This window comes from Diplotaxodon limnothrissa, linkage group LG1 (assembly GCF_057381915.1).
Source record: "Diplotaxodon limnothrissa isolate DT_005_m linkage group LG1, D_limnothrissa_male_GT1.1, whole genome shotgun sequence".
Taxonomy (NCBI): Eukaryota; Metazoa; Chordata; class Actinopteri; order Cichliformes; family Cichlidae; genus Diplotaxodon; species Diplotaxodon limnothrissa.
This window is the reverse complement of record NC_140596.1, coordinates 9866858-9886061: the sequence shown is the minus strand read 5'-3', so window position 1 is coordinate 9886061 and position 19204 is coordinate 9866858. Positions and strand designations below refer to the sequence as shown.

At 41.2% G+C, this 19204-nt stretch overlaps 1 protein-coding gene across 2 annotated transcripts in view; it reads left to right on the top strand.

Moving 5' to 3' along the window:
* The window catches only part of tox3 (TOX high mobility group box family member 3), a 35186-nt gene extending 16229 nt beyond the window's left edge, over nucleotides 1–18957 (top strand). Inside the window, exons 2-8 of one of the 2 annotated variants that reach the window (XM_085352386.1) lie at nucleotides 4092–4157; nucleotides 6849–6851; nucleotides 10586–10837; nucleotides 17068–17331; nucleotides 17446–17676; nucleotides 17792–17872; nucleotides 18103–18957. In XM_085352386.1, coding sequence (XP_085208512.1) covers nucleotides 4092–4157; nucleotides 6849–6851; nucleotides 10586–10837; nucleotides 17068–17331; nucleotides 17446–17676; nucleotides 17792–17872; nucleotides 18103–18957 — 1752 coding nt within the window. The remainder of the gene's footprint in view (nucleotides 1–4091; nucleotides 4158–6848; nucleotides 6852–10585; nucleotides 10838–17067; nucleotides 17332–17445; nucleotides 17677–17791; nucleotides 17873–18102) is intronic. The other variant, XM_085352378.1, reaches the window with a different exon arrangement.
* Nucleotides 18958–19204: the final 247 nt, after the last annotated feature.

Genomic DNA, 19204 nt, shown 5'->3' with positions numbered 1-19204 from the left:
ACATGCTAGGCTGTGATTACTGAGCTCAAGCTGAACTGTAAAATCGTTTGTCAGCAGTTGATTTGCTTCTGGAAAAGCCCAGGCTCTTGATTGAATTAGTTTGGCGGTTTTCAGTACGGAGCAAGAATGTGTCCAATTTGGTTACCTGCTGACAGACAGCTATGATATTATAACTTTATGATTGTACAGTAAAACCAAGTAGCAGTCTTTTGAAGCTGATTTGAAAATAAAAGAAAACACTCTTTTATGTTTCTCCCTTTTCTGGTGAAAACTGTCACCTTGGATTTTCCCAGTCATGCTTTATCATTTAATTGCCATTGATAAAGCAATATTTGATGTTTGCACTAAAACATATGCACATTTCATTTGTATGCATGAAGAGAAGGCAGCTGTGCTATCAAAGGCTCTTCAGGCTTGTATTCTGTGGATTCTTCGTTGTCCAGTTCATGTTTACTGATAGGATCTGTGTGGTTACTCCATCATATTGGGAGTGAGAGGGGGTCATGTTGGTGCAATATTGTGTTCACCCTGAGGTTGAAATAATTTTGTTTGCTGTAATAGCTGTAAAACACCTTATTTCCCACTGGACATTCTTTCATACAAATGTTCTTGAAGTGGGATTTAAAAGATAGCTGGAAAAAAATCAAGCAAAATTACACTGGCTTTAGTCAGGAAAAAAAACATGTTTAAATTGTGATTAGTACTACTGTCTCTGATAATGAATAACTGAAACATTCACTGCGATTTAAAAAAAAATAAAAAAAATAAAAATCTCTGAAATCTAGTCAGAAGACTAATAAGAAAAGCAATACTTTGCATTTGTAGAAAAATCTAGAAATTCACACGTATCCTATTTGCTGCAAAGTTGCTTGGCTTTTCTAAATGCCTGTGATTATTCAGACATTGGAGTCTTTTCACTTCAGGATCAGGGTCCATGTAAGCTCTTAATTCTCTCCTGTTAAACAGTTATTGAAGAAATGTGCTGGTGGTGCAGAAGGCGAAATAAAAACACTGGGAACCCAGCATTTTATGCTGCCATGTAGCCATGTCTGACTCTTAGCACAGTTCATATTACAGAGCACCTTTATCTGTGAATTCACTCTGTTAGTAAAAGCCTTCTACCCCAAAGCTATTTTAAAGCACCATTTTCTATGGCTTCCTCATGATTCCCCACCGCTGAAAGAAGCAAAGCCCAAGTACATAACTGACTTTTTTTGGAACTGGGAAGACTGAGGAGCCTGGTTTCTTGCAAATAGCAAACCTGTCTGGGCTGTGACTGCAGTGCTAGACATTTACAGTCATTTTGTTGTATTTTAGGAGCCTTTATCTTCCAAAAATCAAGTGATCCCATCCTTCAGATTTCCCAAACTTTTCATTTAGGTCTGCATATGGGCAGGCACACAGTTGTTTGACTCTTCACATGGCAGCCACAGCTCTCCTCTAGCTCATCACATCATTTTAATTACAGGGCCTTCATTGTCTACGCTGACCCATTTTAGCACGGTCCCTTACCGTCAACTGCGCGGTCCCTCCAATCACACTTAATTTAATCTGGCATTTGACTCAATCGGCAATGCCGCAAACATGGGCCCAAAATGGCCCCTACCCCAGAAATGAATTGGGAATAAAAATAACAATCTCCACTCCCTGCTCTGCTTGTCCGCCGAGGCCTCCGGCCCGACATGGTACAGCTTTTAATGGTGAAGATTGATACTGGTAACTGGGGACATTTCTTGGGATGTTAGGCACAGTTCTCTGAGGAGATTCTGAACTGCTCTTAAAGGGGCCTGGAAACACAGTAAAAACATGAGTCAGAGAGACAGAGCCCAGGGAGTTTAACACTGCTAATTGGCACATGGACTTGACTTGATCATGTTTTCTGTAATGAAGCTGAAGTGATTTGGATCAATATCTTTGTTTTACAGTTTACAATTCAGGGATGCCTTTGTGTGATATTTGTTTTATTGGACAAACACAGACAAACACACAGACAGACACAAACACTCACACTTTTTTCACTTTTCTTGTGTTTTCTGCATTACAAAATGGTGTAACATTTCAAGTAATTGAGTTGAAAATGGCTATTAATAAGAGCAGGAAGTTTCCATGGAATCTAGGGCAAAATTTTTTTCTTTATTTCAAGGCAACAAAGTAAAAATCAAAAGTTCCTTCTTTTTCACTGTACATTTTTCCCTCTAAATTCTCAGGCAACTATTTGCATTTGAGAGCAACTGGTGCCCCCCCCCCCCCCCCCCCCCCCCCCCCGGATTTAAAATAAATAAATAAAAAAAATCTTTCGTTCAGGCACAGGGCAAGAAGAGGCGGAAGCAGCCCTGCATGAAGCCGTATCTCCCCCACAATCAGAACAATGTTCTAGTGCTTGAATAGAGAAGGATATCTTTGAGACTTCAATTTATTATCTAAAAGAAGACGGGGAACGGAGTAACACTTCCGAGATAAGCCCAGCATAAGGTTAATTACAAGCTGAGTAGCTGACGTAACCTAGCCATGTCATGACTCAAAGTTCCACACAGCTGGGAAGCGAAGCAGTGCCAGCAATTGACAGTTACTTTTCCAGCAGAGGCTCGTGTGTGTGTGTGTGTGTGTGTGTGTGTGTGTGTGTGTGTGTGTGTGTGTGTGTGTGTGTGTCTTTATACGTTTGTTCAAATATGTAAACTCAATTGAGTTGGATATAGTTTAGTAGGACAGCTCCAGGTAAGATGGCACTGGAAGCCTAGGTGGCTCATACCACCTGCTTCAGCAACTGCTAGTGGAGCTTGTGGCTCCCTGTTCTCATTGGTGCGCAACACTGTTAACATTGCTGCTGACTCTCAACTCTCTCTCCAGGGCATAGCCTAATTAATGGATACCATTCGCAGTTGATTAGCAGCAGTTCTTTCGGTAATTACATTCGCATACTAACCACTCAGAAGAAAAAGAGTATAGAAAGAAAACCACAAAGGGCTCGAAAATATATTAATGCACTTCTCAGTTTGCTCTGATCTTAATTTGTTTCCACTATTGTTTGGCTTCTGCTCTGATAAGAAGCATTTTGCTCTCTGCCTCGCTCTCTTTCTGTTCCCTCTCCCCCCCCTCCCCCCCGTCTATTAGTTTTTTCACTCATGATGTTTTAAGAGAGTGACTTTGTAATAAACATACAAAAGAGATGACTTCAGAGCTTTGTTAAAAACAGGTAAAATGTTCTCATGAAGACGCAAACGTGCTGCGTTTCTTTCTCCTCTGAGCTGTGTAGGCTGGGGTTTGCTCTCCTCACTCACAGAGAGGTGCATTGTGCTCGTGGGCCCAGCTGCTAGCCCATAATTCTTCATTCTATGTCCCATTGTTCCTACCTGTCAGCATGGTTGTGTCTATGAAGAAAGGAAGTGGCTGCCATTTTGCCAACAGGCCATGTGTGGGTTGGTAGGGGCGGGGGGGATGTTGTAAAAACATGTTATTTCTTTCCAAAGTACAGGGTTTTGATAGCTTATCAACTCCCTTAATCACTAATGTGTCTTTACAGTATGGCTCCAACTCACCACTAAAGACTGTATCTATTAATATGTAAATGCTGAAGTAGAAACATATTTTTGTAACGGATCAGGGGGAAATTAGTTTCTTCATGAACATGGACTTAGTCAAATGTTCCCGTTGACCTAAAACGTACAGCAGCCATAATAAAAACACCCTCTACCTCCTTATTTCCCCCCAGTATCACTCCTCTCCCATAGGTTATTTTAAGTTAATAACCTGCCACTGCATCTTGATACTTGGCTTTGTGATGCAAACATATCCTTAATTGCTATCCCATAAGAGCTGAATAGCTGGACCAGATTCTCATTACCCTGGTTTGAATTGGCCAGGGCCTCTCAAATGCCTCTCATCATGTCACAATAATGGCAGAGTGGCAGAATGTGCTTATGCATGTAGAGACAGGGGTTAACCCAGTGTGCAAATATTCAGAGCCATGTATGACAATCTGTTTGAGTGACAGGTGTTGGTTATGAGAGGGAAGTGAGTTGATTTACACTGGATGTTATCTGGACACCACTCGGCTGATTGTGTTTTTTTTTTCTCTTTGTTTTCATTTCCAGTTCCAGAATAATAACAACTACATGAACATGGCTGAGGCGAATGGTGCCCTGCTCGCTGCTGGGGATGTAAGTATACTCTGTTTTCCATGAATGTAAACAAATTTGGGTGTGAAAATGAGTCTTTGTTTGTCTTTTTTTTTTTTTTTTTTAAACATGACTAAATAAAATGATAATTTACACCTTTTTATACATGTTATGGAATAAAGCAGTCTCTGGTTTTGGCGTTTGAATAATTCTTTGAAAATAATGGGATGCGGTAGAAGTGCCATGAATAACTGTCAGAATAAGCTGCATATCTGATAGGAAATATTCCTGGAAATAAATGACTGTTTTGCCATCTCAATCAGGAAATAAATTTTTACCATCCAATTTGTTCCTCCTCTCCTTAAAACCTCTTCAGGCTTGGTTGTAACTTGTGAGAGCGGACGCTAATGTGATGTGACTGCTTCAACTATGCTTTGTAAGATGAAGTGATATCTCAGAAAGCTGAGGATAAAAACACCTGTTTTCCTTCTCTTTTCAAAGATGTAATAAAGAAGCATAAACAAACTCCATAGCTGTGTCACTCTTTGAGCTGTGCTATCTCCTGGCACTTACAGAAAGTGAAATGTCACCAGCAATCTTTGGCTGAGGAGCTGCTGCAAAAACTGTGTACTATACTGTCGCATTGAAAAGAATAAGGGAGCAGTTGTTCTTCTGGAGGTATATAACGGACTCTGTGAGCCATAGCAGTCCTAACAGTGTGCTAAATTTATCCATTTTATTCCCCCTCCACCCACTCGGCTGCCCTGTCATTAGAGACAAGTGCACCAAAAATACCCATCATCCTCTGTGGTTCAAACTGTCTAATCTCATCCAGTTTAGCAGGGGAGATTGATCTGGCTTCAAAACCCAAAGCAAAGCATCATTACATAGTAGCTCCAAAATACTGAAATAGATGTCATTGTTAACCGTATTGTTTTCATTCATGTCAGTTGGGCAGCAGGGATGCAACTGTGACATTCAAACTCGGGCAGCTACACAGAAGTGTCTGGAGCGCATGACCTCATGTTCATAAAGTGGCTGCTTCACAAAGCCGCAGAGTATTATGGAAGAAGTCTAAGTTTCCCCCACATTTACGCTGAGTGGGCGCATCCTCTGTATCCACGGGCTGCTGAGGCCCACTGCAGCAGGGACCATGCCGACACAGGCTGCTTGGAGAGCGTTCAGCCCCCAGCTGTGAGGGCCCACTGTGGCAGTAAGTGAAAGCGGGGGGAATGGGCTGGGGGTGCACTCCTTAATAAAAACAGCCCAGCTCATTTGCATTTTATCAAAAGGAACAACTGTTTCCAGTGTTAGGGCACAGATGGTATTGTGCTTTGAAGGAAAGAAAGAGCAAGAAGAAGCCTTAAGCATAGGGTTTTCTTGTCAAGATTTGGAGTGTCCAAAGTATTGTTTGTTGCAATCTGAGCTAAAGTGAGATTAAAGTGATTTCCACTTTGAGTTGCGAGGTTTCACACCATATGTACAATAGCACTGGTTAAATGTACCGATTGTGTCTGGTTTGTGTTGTGGCTACAGGAGAAGAAAGGAAGTCTCCTTTATGAAGGCTCCATGATAAACATGGCAAAGTTAAATTTATGCCCCCACGTTTGGTTAGTTATTGTTTTCAAATCGAGCCATAGGGATACTTTGCCTACTCTTTCATGTGTAAGAATAAGCATGGGTTATTCCTTGCTTCAAAGTTACTATATATACAGATGTTTTGCTTTACCACAAATGACTTAAAGCAAAAAATGCAAACCTGTTTACATCCAGCTACTCTTTATTTACACAGTGGATACTGTATATTTAAAACTGCACACAGTGTGTGAGATTGCTTCTGCTTCAGAGCGACAGACTCGCATTGCTGTTTGGATGGCTGTTGTATCATTTACCTTATGCACTTAGAGAATGAGATAAGATGACCTTGGTGTGCCTGGTAAAGCATACATCCTAGGAGAGAAAGGTTGACTGCTTTCCTAAGTGAAAAGGATACTGTACACTGAGATTGTGTTCCACTCAGATGTATCACTTTACTTTCCCAATCAAATTAGCATCATGTAATGAACTATAAATATGTAGAAATGGACTACAAATGATCCAAATTTGAAATAGTGCCGATTAGGGGTGCCATGGTTGATGTTGTCATTTGAGTAGCTGCACTCTGCCTGTCTAGATATTTGAAACTGGATCCTCAGTCCAGCCTCTATTGATTCTGAGGCCTATTATATGCAGTAATTGCATGCTGCTGCCTTTAACAACTCTTGGTTATTACATCTGTGAATTGCATTACTACATTTATTGAACGACTGGAAATATTGCCTGAAAAGCTTTTTCTTCCTCTTGTTCTGATATTGAAAGAGCTCCAAGGCACCGCAGGGATAATCCACTGGAAGGGAAAATTCAGTGATTCCCATCCCAGTCACATCCCTTTTATATTTCTGTAGTTCATACATTCTCTATAAACCAATGTTATACTGTTTATGACAACATTTTGTGTTTGCACTAAAGTCTTGTGCTTTCATTCTTTTCCACTGCATGCTAGCAACAGGACTCTTGGGGATAACTTGTCCTTGAGCACCATAATAAGGTTGACATTTTTGGCTTTCAGTGACATCTTGAAAATGAAAAGGAAAGCATGGGCTGCCAAGAGATTTGGTACATATATTTATTGTGAAACTAAGGGGACTGATGCTGAAACATTCAGTTCCACATATTTCAGAAAAGATGTTCAAGCAGGTTCTGCCTAAACTATGGAATATCTTTACTAGACAAAGTAATTTAGACAAAAATAAACTAACTATAAAAAACACATGCGAAGAGAATCAAGTCATAGTTCCTAGATATGCACAACTTTCTAGTATCATTCTACTTTTTGCTCTGCTCAGAGCTCCTCTTGTAGCAACATAAGCTAAACATTTTTGTTAAAGTCAAGTGCAACGAAATGAAACATAATTCGAGTTAACAAACTGAAGTTACATTTGTCATTTCTCTTAACTTTTTGAAGTTTATCTATGAAACAAGTTTATCTATGGCACCATTTTTACTTGTGTTTTTACTATGACACAAGTAAAAATGGCAAAAGGGATATTTAAATCATTTGCATTGTCAGTGCAAGCATTTAGGATGCTGTTCAACAAGACTTTGAGTTAAGCTTGACATTTTTGTAAATTTTCCTGTGATTGATTGATTATCTAAAATCACATAGATCCTACACTGAAAATTGACCCAGCACAATATAACAACTGTTGAGAATTTCTCTTGGTACAATTTGGGCTGATCCACCTCCAATGGGTTCTAAGAACTGGGGGATTTCCCACACACCTGCTTAGGATGCTCATGCTGGGTACATCAGGCCTCTCTGTTACAAGCCCTTGTCTGTCCTCAGACCACTGAACCATGTGTCTGCCAATGGAAACACACACACACACACACACACACACACACACACACAATCCTTCTCTCTTTCTGTCTGTTGTGTTCTGCTTTGCCCACCCCTTAACATGTACATGCCTGCACTTCCCAAGCCAGCATCTGGCTTGGCACTTGGCTCTGCTGAGCCTTTCAGAACAATTTAAATGGATAATCAGGCTGGTGATGCGAAGAAAGTGGATTGTGCATCTCTTAATCTCCGATCAGAGCCCCCTAAGCTGCTCCTGGTGAAGAATTAAACTGGCTTTATGTGAAATGACACCAGACAGTGCGCAACACTGTAACACTCTGTGGGATCCAGTAAAATCTGGCACCTCTTCCCTAGGGAGAGGGCCTTTTCTACACAGACAGCTGACATCTTCCATAACCTCCCCCCTATATGAGGCAAAAACTCCATGTCTCCATTATCAGTGCCCCTGGTGTTGATGTTAATTTGTATCATCATTAACAGAGTGAGGCAAAGCATACAGGCGCAGACTGTGATACCGATCTTGCTCCATCTTCCCACATCCACTGTGATTTTTGCTTTCGCTATCCTCCACTTCCATGCTGTTTAGCAGATACTAAACACCAGCATTCCTTTCCACCAAGTACATGTCTGTGTTTCACTTAAAGGTCACAGTCATGCTTGTACTGCTCCCTTACAAAAGTGTAGCTGACCTCAGCCAACCTTCCTCTTTGACATTTGTCTCAAATCTCTAGGTTGGCTTTGTAATTCAGGCCACAATGCACCAGAATATAGGAGCCAGTGCCCTATATAGTTCTGCCCTGATTTACCTTACACAGAGTAATGCCACAGGAAACCTACTTAGATCAGCAAATAGTATTCATAGTCGAGTAGAGCAAAAAAATGCTAGTGATGTTTTTTTTTTTTTTTTTTTTTCCCCCCCTCAAAAACATCCCCGCAGGGCTTACGTGGATGAATGTGGCCATAGAATCACAGCCTAAGCAGTGTATCTGGCTGTAGTGGACAAGACAGGATGAAACTCTCCTGTTAGAGAGATTATGATAGAGTGCCAATGTCTTCAGATTGTTGCATGATGTGATCCAGATGAGACTGGGGCAATAGATCTGAAGGCTGGTATGGGGATTGACCCTGCTCCACGGGGGAAGTTGAAAAAGTTGAATGACGGCTGTGATGATAGACGATCTCTGATCTTTTCCATGTGCTACTGGAACATTTTGTCCATGACTCATGACAGTTTTGTTTTATTAACCTTATAAACGTACACTGGGTTTTCATTCACATGCTGCTGAACAGGCATTATTGTGAACTAACTTTCAGTGGTTTTTTGAGTGGACTGGAGCATAATATGACAACAGTGGACTGTTAGTAAATGTTCCTAAGGTGCTTGTGATTTATTTCACACTTTGAGAGCCAGAGGCCCTGAATATGACCTTAGCTCCTTCCGAAAGGAGAACGGATTCTCTAGCTATGAAACAAGCACTGAAAAGTGAAGCAGTGGTAGGGAGCAGGAAGAGAGAAAGAAAATGGGAGAATAAAAACTCTATTAGCTTCTCCCGCCACTGGAATTCATCAGTGCTTGTCAAGACAGCTGCCCTGAGTAGGCAATGAATTAGTTTCAAGTGTCTGTGTGCTAAAGCAAGCAAGGGGAACATTAATACTCCCTAATCAAGGTCTGTGTTGGCATATTCCCTCCCTTGTCTCTATTCTGTTATTCTATCCCCTACCTACCAGAGGCAGAGCAGAGGAAGACAGGGTTGTTAATATCAGGTTTATAGGTGTTTTAGATAACACATCTTCACCTCTGCTGAGGTTAAGGTCCCCATTCCTGTTTTTACACCATGCCAGAACTATAGGGTGTTGAATGATGCTTTACATGTGAGTAAGTGGTAAGAGTAAGGGGAAAAACAGGACCCTTTTCAAAGGAGCTTATCTCAAAAAGCAATGCATGAACATCTCTAGGACTCTCAATCCCTCTGAGAATTACAGGCAGGTGTGTGAAAAGGTGAATCGGCATGGGGGAAACTCATCTGTGGCTGTTCGAATTGGCATAAGTGCCTGCTTCCTTCTGTTTTTTTGCCAATTATTTTCATGCCATGATTGTCTGAGAAATTTCAGGAACTAGATGAGGATTTGGGAGGAGGCTTAACAAGCAACCGCTGCTATAAAAGTGACGCAGGGCCAAGAAAGTGGTGTTTGTGATCAACCTCAAGCAGATTCTTGATGCAGAACTACCGGTAGCTTCTCTTTGTCCACATACCCTAACATTTCCAAGAATTCTTGGAGTTTAACATGAGTTTTGTTTTACTCAGTGTGAGCATTTTAAACCATGTTACTTTCAGTAAGTGAACTGTGCTTTAAAGAGGTTGCAGGTTCACATAAATGCAGGGCCTGCTATCTTAGGTGCTAGGCTTGCTGTGCTTCCAAGTAACCAACAGTGTGGTCATTGTGAGGGTATGAATATTTTGGCTTTGCAGAGAGTAGCTTAATGCAATGCATAGATGAAAACAAGACCCAAGTAGGTGAACAGTTCCATCTCCAAGAAGGCACATAAGCAAATTAAGTGTGACCAAAAGCTTTAATTCGAAAGGCAGAAGGATTAGGCTGTTTGATGAGCAGATTTAAGGGTGCAGGCAAGGGGAACAAAAAGAAACACTTCTGGCCAAGCGTTATAATCTTTGAAAATGTTCTTTAAACCCATCTCCCTGTGACGTGTATTTTCACTGCACTTCAACCCAACATCCCCAAGATTAAGGGCTTTTATCATGTATCCTCTCTCTCCCATGATTGCTGCTTGATATTTTTGCTTTTGACGTCTTTCTCCACACTCGCCTTCTTCCTTCTTTTTCCTTAAAGTGGACTTTAATAGGTTTAGGAAATGTTACATCTTAGTGCACTTACAGAAAAGTGTGTTACCACTCCACTAAAACACTCCATCTCTTAAACAAAGTCATCTGATTTAATCCCTGAAGGTTTCCTTCCAGCCTGTTAGATAAGGCCCACCTCAACAAATGCTTCCTGCCTCTTTTGTGTTGGTGGATTTCATAATTTTCTTCTTTGTTCCTCTTTCTTGCAGACTTTTCATACACCCAGCTTGGGAGATGAGGAGTTTGAGATTCCTCCCATTACACCTCCACCTGAGACGGAGTCCGGTCTGGGTCTGTCAGAAGTGGACTCGCCATTCCCAGCAATGCCTGAGCCCCCAGCTCCACACAGGGGTCCCTTAATCCCCCAGTTTCCCCCACAGAGTCTGGATCTGCCCTCGATTACCATCTCACGCAACATGATGGACCAAGAAGGGGTGTCTGTCAACAACGGCCAGTCTGTGGTGAGCACTGCCATCTCACAACTAAGTGAAGAAAAAAAACCATTATCTTGCTCTCATTTATCTAGAATAAGAAATCTTGCACCAGTGCTTCTCCAGCAAGTGTCCTACTCTCCAGATTTATTTTTTGATGATGTATCCAAACTGAAAGACTTTAAGACAGAATTTGGAGAGCTGCACTAATCCACCTTTATAAGAAGGCCCTTTTACTGAACCATACCGTAATGTCACCTTCAGAGTTTTGCATGCCTCCTATTGTCGGTGCATCTGGCACAGCATCTGGCCTTGTTTACAACACAGGAGGTATATGATCACATTGAGTAAATGTCATGATATTATGTTACTTACTATGAGCATTTTTTATCTGTTAAAAAAAACAGCAAAAAAACAAAACAGGAATGTGAATGATCCCTCTCTATATGAGGTGAACAGATGTGAATAGATCACAGGTGTTAGAGTACAATGCTCATTCATCCCCAGGAGGACGGTGAAAATGGGACCCAAACGTGCCACAGTTTCACATGCTCATATTTAATTCATGTTACCTCCTGAAACCTTTTTTTCCTGCTGTAAATGCTGATCTGCGCTTCAGCAAAGTGTCACATGAGGTCTTCAGTAACGACACATGCTATTTTTAGAGTTTAGGACTGGGGAGAATTATCCCACTAGTAAAATGTTGACACGTATAATTTTAATTGGTTAATATTATTGCACTTGATTAAACATAGAACTGTAGAGTGAAATAATCACTTTCTTTATGTTGATACTGTTGTGTGCTACAGATTGTGAGATCGTTGTCTGAGGTTGGACAGGCATTTTCAAATGCCACAATCATGGAAGCACTGAGGAGGAAAAATGGAAATGTCACTGGCTGCCTAGTTGTCTTACAGAGCCATTACAAAAATGGAAGATTCATTTAGGAGAGAAGAATTGAAAGGACAAAGGCATCAGCAAAAAGATGATGGTATTGATGGTGCATTTGCTTTGTGAGTCACAAATCAGATTGCATTGAGATGAGGCGCCATTATTATTATTAGAAGTGTGTGTGAATAAATGTAATGTGTTTTAGACCCTCTGTCCCCATTTCTCCCTAACACATTTGTTGAATCACAGTGATATTAGGTATATTTATTTACATTCCATATGGGAAAGGACTGTAACATTTTTACAGCTCTTTTTCCTGCTCCCATGCTTCTGGCATGTGAAATAATTGCAGCTTTTAAAATATCTCTGCTGCATACAGTAAGTGAGCCCCTGAAGGCTTTTTGCCTAAAGAATTTTCATTTCATGGTCAGTTAAGCTTTCTGCATCTGGAAGAAACGGAACCTTGACACAATTACATTCCTGACTGTTCTCATGACTTGCTGGAGGATTAGATTTGATTCTCAAACATTATTCCTCTTTAACACCAATTGCATGGCTCATGTCTCTGATTGTGCAGAGACTCTATTAAAAACTGAGGGGAGAATGTGGGTTTTTACTCTTTGCCTCGTGGCATTGTCGTCGGCACACTACTCACTCGTTATCAGTCATCGCACATTGTACCGCAGGAAGACTTGTGGTGGCCCCTCATTTTTCCTGTAAATGGGATTGATCCCCAAAAGTCTTGTGACAATGCCTTTAGAAATTCTATTCATCTGTGGTTTTATCTTTGCTTTGAGAAGAGAATGCAACTAAATGAGATAAGTAACAGCACTGTTTTCACTGTATTCCATATATAGAGACAATGATTTACGAAGGCCCTAACAGGGGTATTTTGTCATTTTGTCAGCACACTGATAAAGGAATGACAACCTTATATACATGATTACATTCTGTGTTATTTGTTATGGCTTCAGGGGCAAACAAATAAACCGTGCACTATTGCAATTACATTTTTCATCAAGCCACCATGCTCATATTTCCCAAACTCTTGTCTTGGTTTCCTTCCTCTGTGCTAGCTTACTCATGTAGAATACTTAGCCTGTGTGAAAGCCTGTCTCTTATCAGAACTTAATGAGAAACCCAACCAGCAAATATACCTGGGCTATTTTCAAAAAGCTTCTTCCATGTCATTGCATTGCCAAGTGTTCTGCTAATTCCTCTCCCCTTAATGTTCAGCGTATGTCTTGCAAATTGGCCACAGATGCTGGGCTTCTACAAAGAGAAATACATTTTCTCAGCTGCAATGTGCCTGGCAAGCCCTGAATCTGAAGTCATTATTTATTTAATCTGCTCTCCTAACAAGCTTCTGACTCTCATTTTTGTCTCCCAGCATGTGTCCTCCTGATTTGTGATTGAGTCTCAATAGTGCCAAATAGTACTGGAGTTAGAGCTGCCAGTATTGCTTTATTCACAATTTCTTCTCGATTTTCTCCCTGCTGCACAGCAAGGGTCTCTGGGTTCTATTTCAAAAAACACCTGGTGCCTTCACCACATTTGAGGGTTTTCTTGACACGTGTAAGCATGTAGTGAAATGGGCTCTGTGTCCTCTCTGATTGGATTTGATACCTACACTAGTAAACCGGTTGTATTAGATGTTAAAATCAATATTTAGAAGATATGAGCCCTGCTGTCTTATTACATTTACCACTATGTGGTAATGCATTATATATTTTTCATTACCAACTAGCTGTTTCACATGTCATTAGCTTTGCAGCCGCAAAGATATGCTAATAAGCGATGGTAGCGTTTGAACGGCATCCATCATGCAAGATAAAAGTAAGTCTGAAAAAGCCATTTGTAGTTTGCCGTTCACATGATTTGATATGCCACGATACTGTGTAGATTGTGAGTGAGTATAATACCCACAATTCTGACTGGTCAAAAACCACTATATCCTGAATCAAATGGAAAATGTGAGCAGTGTTGCAGAAAGCATGTTTTTCTACACGGTCCTCTTATCTCCTTTCCAAGCCAAGAAGCACTGACATGAGTTGTACATCAATTTAAGAGATTTTTTTTCTTCTTCTTCTTCTTTTTTCTTTCCTCTCCCGACAGACAGCTATTGTGACATATTGGGTCAGTCAGAAATGAAAGATATTCATGCAGGCATGCAATACTTGTAATGAAGTCTCAGCTTGACCTTCTGCATGATTGATTCTGTAATTTACTTTTCTCAGGCAGCTCACAAACTGAAATGATGTCATGTTGGACAAGTTTTAAATACCCATAATGCACTAGGAGAAATGGTGGAAAGGGGTATGGGTCAGTGGCTGCACCAGACAAAGGGGGGAGGGGACCTGCTGGCCTTGCAGTTTGAAGGGGGAGGAGAGAAGGAGAGAGATTTGTTTTTAAGTGGGGGTTAGAGGTTGGCGAGATGGATGGAGTGAGTTTGCACACCACAGAGAGGGAAAGAGAGCGAAGTGTGTTTGACTGAGACAGGGCAGAGGAAAGAAAAACAATTTATCTTCGTGCTATTATAGCCTTTACCGGCATTCAAAATTCCATTTTTCTCATTTGGCTTAAGCACAGACTTCAGCAGGTTGCAGAAAATGGAAGGGAAAAAAAAATAAAATGATGTTCCCGTTTAGAAGCAGAGTAAAGGAATATGTGCAGAGCACTGATAAACTATCTTTAATAGGACTGACCTTTCATGCTGGCGAAAGTTACTGGGGGATTCATCCTTATAATTAACATATAGATGATTTTACTCCTCTCCTGCCACGGAACATTTCCAAGAGCTCTGGCATTGATTGAATGGAAATTGAACTTGCTAACATTCTTTTCAGCCTGTTACAGCTTGGTGCCACTGTTCATAAATTCTTCCCAAATTCTGATTTTCAATATCTTTAAGAACAGACTAGAGTCTGTTTTCATTGACATCGGTGTTGAGATTTCTATCACTTGGTGAATGCATAATGTTGTTTTTTCAGCTCCGCTGCTGGTTTTATTGACCTGCGTTTATTGTGGAAAGGGTTTCATGCATTGTCAAAAAATAAATAAATGAATTTAATAAACATTTTTTTTACACTCATGTGCTAGCTTTCAGAACACTTTATGCTGCTGCTGTGTTCAGAGTGGTTAAAGTTGGTGATAATGTACAAAACAAAACAATCTATGCTGCAAAAAAAGAAGAAATATTCTAAAAATCATTATTTTGTTGTTAGTCATTTCAGCTTTGCAATTTTAAAGCAACACAATGGGGTATCGCACAAACTGAATTTACATTCAAAAAACCTTTTATTGATTAGAGAGTACATTTCAGCTTGTTAGTGTTTGATGTGCAAACACACAGATAGGAGCACACCTAGAAACGCACAAATCTGATTGAGGAGGGCACATCTGGCCACTGTGTACCCAAGATAAAGAATTATTTGCAGATTTACGATGACTATCAAACTATCTGGTTGGATGTCTGCTGTGACTCCAGACAATGCTGCAATCAAAATGCAAATGAGGAGCCAGAGGGACATAAATAAACCTCCCTAGTATCAGATTCATATTCGCAATCAAGACAACTGTTACTTAAGATGATTTCTTCAACTAACTTATTAGCTGTTATGTTTTTATTCAAATCAGATGTTCTAATGCTGGCATTTCAGTGACGCAACTGCCGTTGCTTTTTTGTAGAGTGAGGTGCTAAATTGCTGGTACTCTGGTTATTGTAGAAATATGTTGTAAAACCAGATATTTAGCAGGGTGTTGAATGTGATATAATGATGTGTCTAAAGGTGATCACTAAAACATTTTTTTTCTTTGTTTCTTTAATGCACTATATTTAATTTGAAGCCATTTCAAAGGATTCACCACATCCCAAACAGCAAAATGAGCCACTGCTCTAAGTCAAAACTGCACCATAAGGATTGGGCAAAAGTGTTATTATACAGATGGCCACGACTAATGAGCTCAGTGTGTGCATCTTTGATGTTCGTAGCGAGCAAAGAGCAAACGGTGAGCCATCGTGTTCCCAGTAATGAAGATGACAATAGCACTTGGAACATAGTGGGTTGCTGATATGTAAATCACAGTCATTTGGTTGCAGGCTTGTTTATTGCAGCTTTTATTTGTGAGGATTTCCATATTTGAAGAACAATAACAATATGTTTTTAAATTTTTTTCCCCAACTTTTCCTCATCTCTTTGTTGAAACCCGCTCTTTCATGTAAATATAAATCCATTTTCATTTCATAGATTGTATTTATGATAAGCAGTAGACATGGCATATGAGAAAGAAATGGATTGTAGATCCAATATGTTTCTGTCTGGAATGGTGTTACAATATTGTTTTCGAAGACGGGCATTCATAAGGTTCTTTCAATAAAGCCAGGTGCGTGGGTTTATGATGTGTTGATGTTGGGAGAGATTGAGTTTGTGCTGCTGAATACCAGATGGATGTACCCAGGGAGAACAAATCACCTTTTCTGTTGTGTTCACATCCCCTCTCTGTTCCATGTCAGCTCTGTTGGCTGTCTGATCAGTCTTCCCTCTGGAGAGCTGGCAGGCTTCGTAATTTCCTCCTCACCACAATCAATGCAAACACTTCGCCTGTACCTTCTTTAAGACTCTTTCAAGAACTGAATGTTTTACTAGGAAAAGGTGAAAGAGAAAATGTTATTACATTATACCCTGGATGGCAGAATGGATGGGACCTGTCCAAACCTCTTAAGCTTCATTCCTTCAACTGGCTGATTTATGGAGTTGATCTGTACAAGTATTTTTTTTCCCACTCTTTAACAGTGAAGCATGATCTTTGAAAGGTGCCTACTTCGGAGTTGTATAACCTTAAATAAAGTAGTGCATACAAACTGACACACACACACACACATGTAATATTACTGTGGCATTTGAAGTCCACTGTTCCCCTACAGGGACTGGGCAGTCTAAAGCTGTGTCACAGATTTCCATACAATAGAGTTTTGAAATGAATCAACCAAGCTGTGTAGTCATCTATTACTGACGTATAAAGATGGCGCCTTGGGTGTTGAGATAATTTATCATGTCTTGTAACAGAGACATTTAAGACCCAGGACATCATGACATGTAATCTGCTACATAACAACCCACAGAATCCAATGACCCCATTTCTGCTGTGGTAAAGGAATACAGGTTCTCAAGCTTTGGGCAGCATGGTGTCACAGCGAGTACAGCTATTCAAGCTGGATAGCAGAAATAAATTAGGTGCAGCATGAAGTCTGTACAGGGAAAAAAAAACAGAAAAGGCCTCAGTCAACAAAAACATGAATTTTTAAAAAGTACAGTTTTATTGAATTATTTTAACCAGTGGTGTTTGCCATTATGTGAATTTGTTTGCAGAACATTGGCCCGGGTCATCTACGTCAATATCCATCCAACCCAGCCATGGTGATGAAGTCCATCATCAGCATGAACAGCCCCAATGGTATGATGTCACGAAATCAGCTGACCACCATCAACCAATCCCAGCTCAACACACAGCTAACCTTAAACATGGCAGGACCCAACATCACCCACACTTCCCCCTCACCTCCTGCCAGCAAGTCTGCAACACCCTCACCCTCCAGCTCCATCAATGAGGATGAGCAGGATGAAGCCAACAGGGTGAGCAAACTTTTAATGATTTGGATTACTGTATTAAAAGGTAGCAGTAAAAAGTAGACTCTGTTAAAGAGCAATTTTGTTATTGTCCTTATGTCAACTCTGCCATCATTTCAGGTCATTGGGGAGAAACGACCAGCCCCCATTGATCCCACAAAGAAATCTAAGACCCCGAAAAAGAAGAAGAAGAAGGATCCCAATGAGCCCCAGAAGCCGGTGTCAGCTTATGCCCTTTTCTTTAGAGACACTCAGGCTGCTATCAAGGGTCAGAATCCTAATGCCACCTTTGGAGAAGTGTCAAAGATTGTGGCATCTATGTGGGATGGTCTTGGAGAGGAACAGAAGCAGGTACTACAGAGTTTAGCGCCACTCTAAAGTAGTATGCAGTCTACCTTAAATTATTATTATTTGCCATTTTAAAAGCTGTAATTTTCTGTTCACACACATTTTTGTGTCATCACAGGTTTACAAAAGCAAAACAGAAGCTGCCAAGAAAGAATATTTAAAAGCTCTAGCAGCATACCGTGCGAGCCTGGTTTCCAAGGTGAGAAACCATTTCTTCTTTTCACCTTTAAAATGTGTGAATTTATCCGAAAGGTGATGTGAATTATTGAGTTCATTGTGTCATATTATGCACTGTGAAGTTGTAGAGGACTTATAATGACTGAAGTAGTTACTAGATACTATATGCTAGTCATTTAAAGGGAGGTAGTGGGATTTTAAATGGGTGAAATCTGTAATCGTAATAAGTTTTTATGTTTTTCACTTATCCAGGCTGCAGCAGAATCAGCTGAAGCCCAGACAATTCGCTCAGTGCAGCAGACCCTGGCCTCCACAAGCCTGTCCCCTGGCCTGGTGCTGCCGTCACCCCTCAACCAGCACCCCTCCATGCCATCAGCTTCCCAGGCTCTCCAACAAGCCCTGCCACGGGCCATTGCCCCAAAGCCTCTGCAGATGAGACTAGGGGGCAGTCAAATCGTGACCTCTGTTACAGTTTCCCACCAGAACATGTCATCTGGGATGCCTCCGCAGCTGCTCGGCCAGATGGGTGCTGGAGGGTCCATGGTGGCAGGTGCCCAGTCCACAGCAGTCTCTCAGATGAGCCCACCCATGCAACCGGTGCAACAGCATGCAATGCAGCAGCTCCAGCAGCAGCAACAGCAGCAGCAGATGCAGCAGCACCTCCAGCATCATCAGATGCAGCAGCAGCAGATGCATCACCAGCAAATCCAGCAGCAGATGCAGCATCAGCATTTCCAACATCATCTCCAGCAACAGCTGCAGCAGCACCACATGCAGCAGCAACAGCAGCAACAACAGCAGCAGCAGATGCAGCTGCAGCACATGCAGATGCAGCATCAGCTGCATCAGCAGCAGATTCAACAACTCCAGCAGCAGCAGCAGCAACAGCAGCAGCAGCAACAACAGCAACAGCAGCAACATCATCATCATCAGCAGCAGCAGCAGCACCAGGCCCAGTGTTCTCCACCTCAACACTCTCCTGGTACACCCCATTCAGTGGGAGGCTCTGCATCACTTGGCAGCCCGCAGCCAGCCTCACAGCAGCAACCGCATCCTTCCCAAATTCAGGCCCATGCCCAGGTCCTATCCCAGGTCAGCATTTACTGAGCCAAATGGAAGTCCTATCTAAAAGAACAGGAATAGAATAAAAAGCATCAAACATGTTGCTTTTCTAAGTTGCACTTAAGAAGTGTGTGTAAGATTTAGAATGTTATACAAAGAACTTGTCCATTGTTATAGACAGATATGCACATGCGTGTACAGGGGATTAATATGTTAACTGGGTTTTTGTCTATAAAATAGGCTAAGCTATGACAGAAGCCTTTTAGGGCGAGCACCCAGTGATTGTTTATTT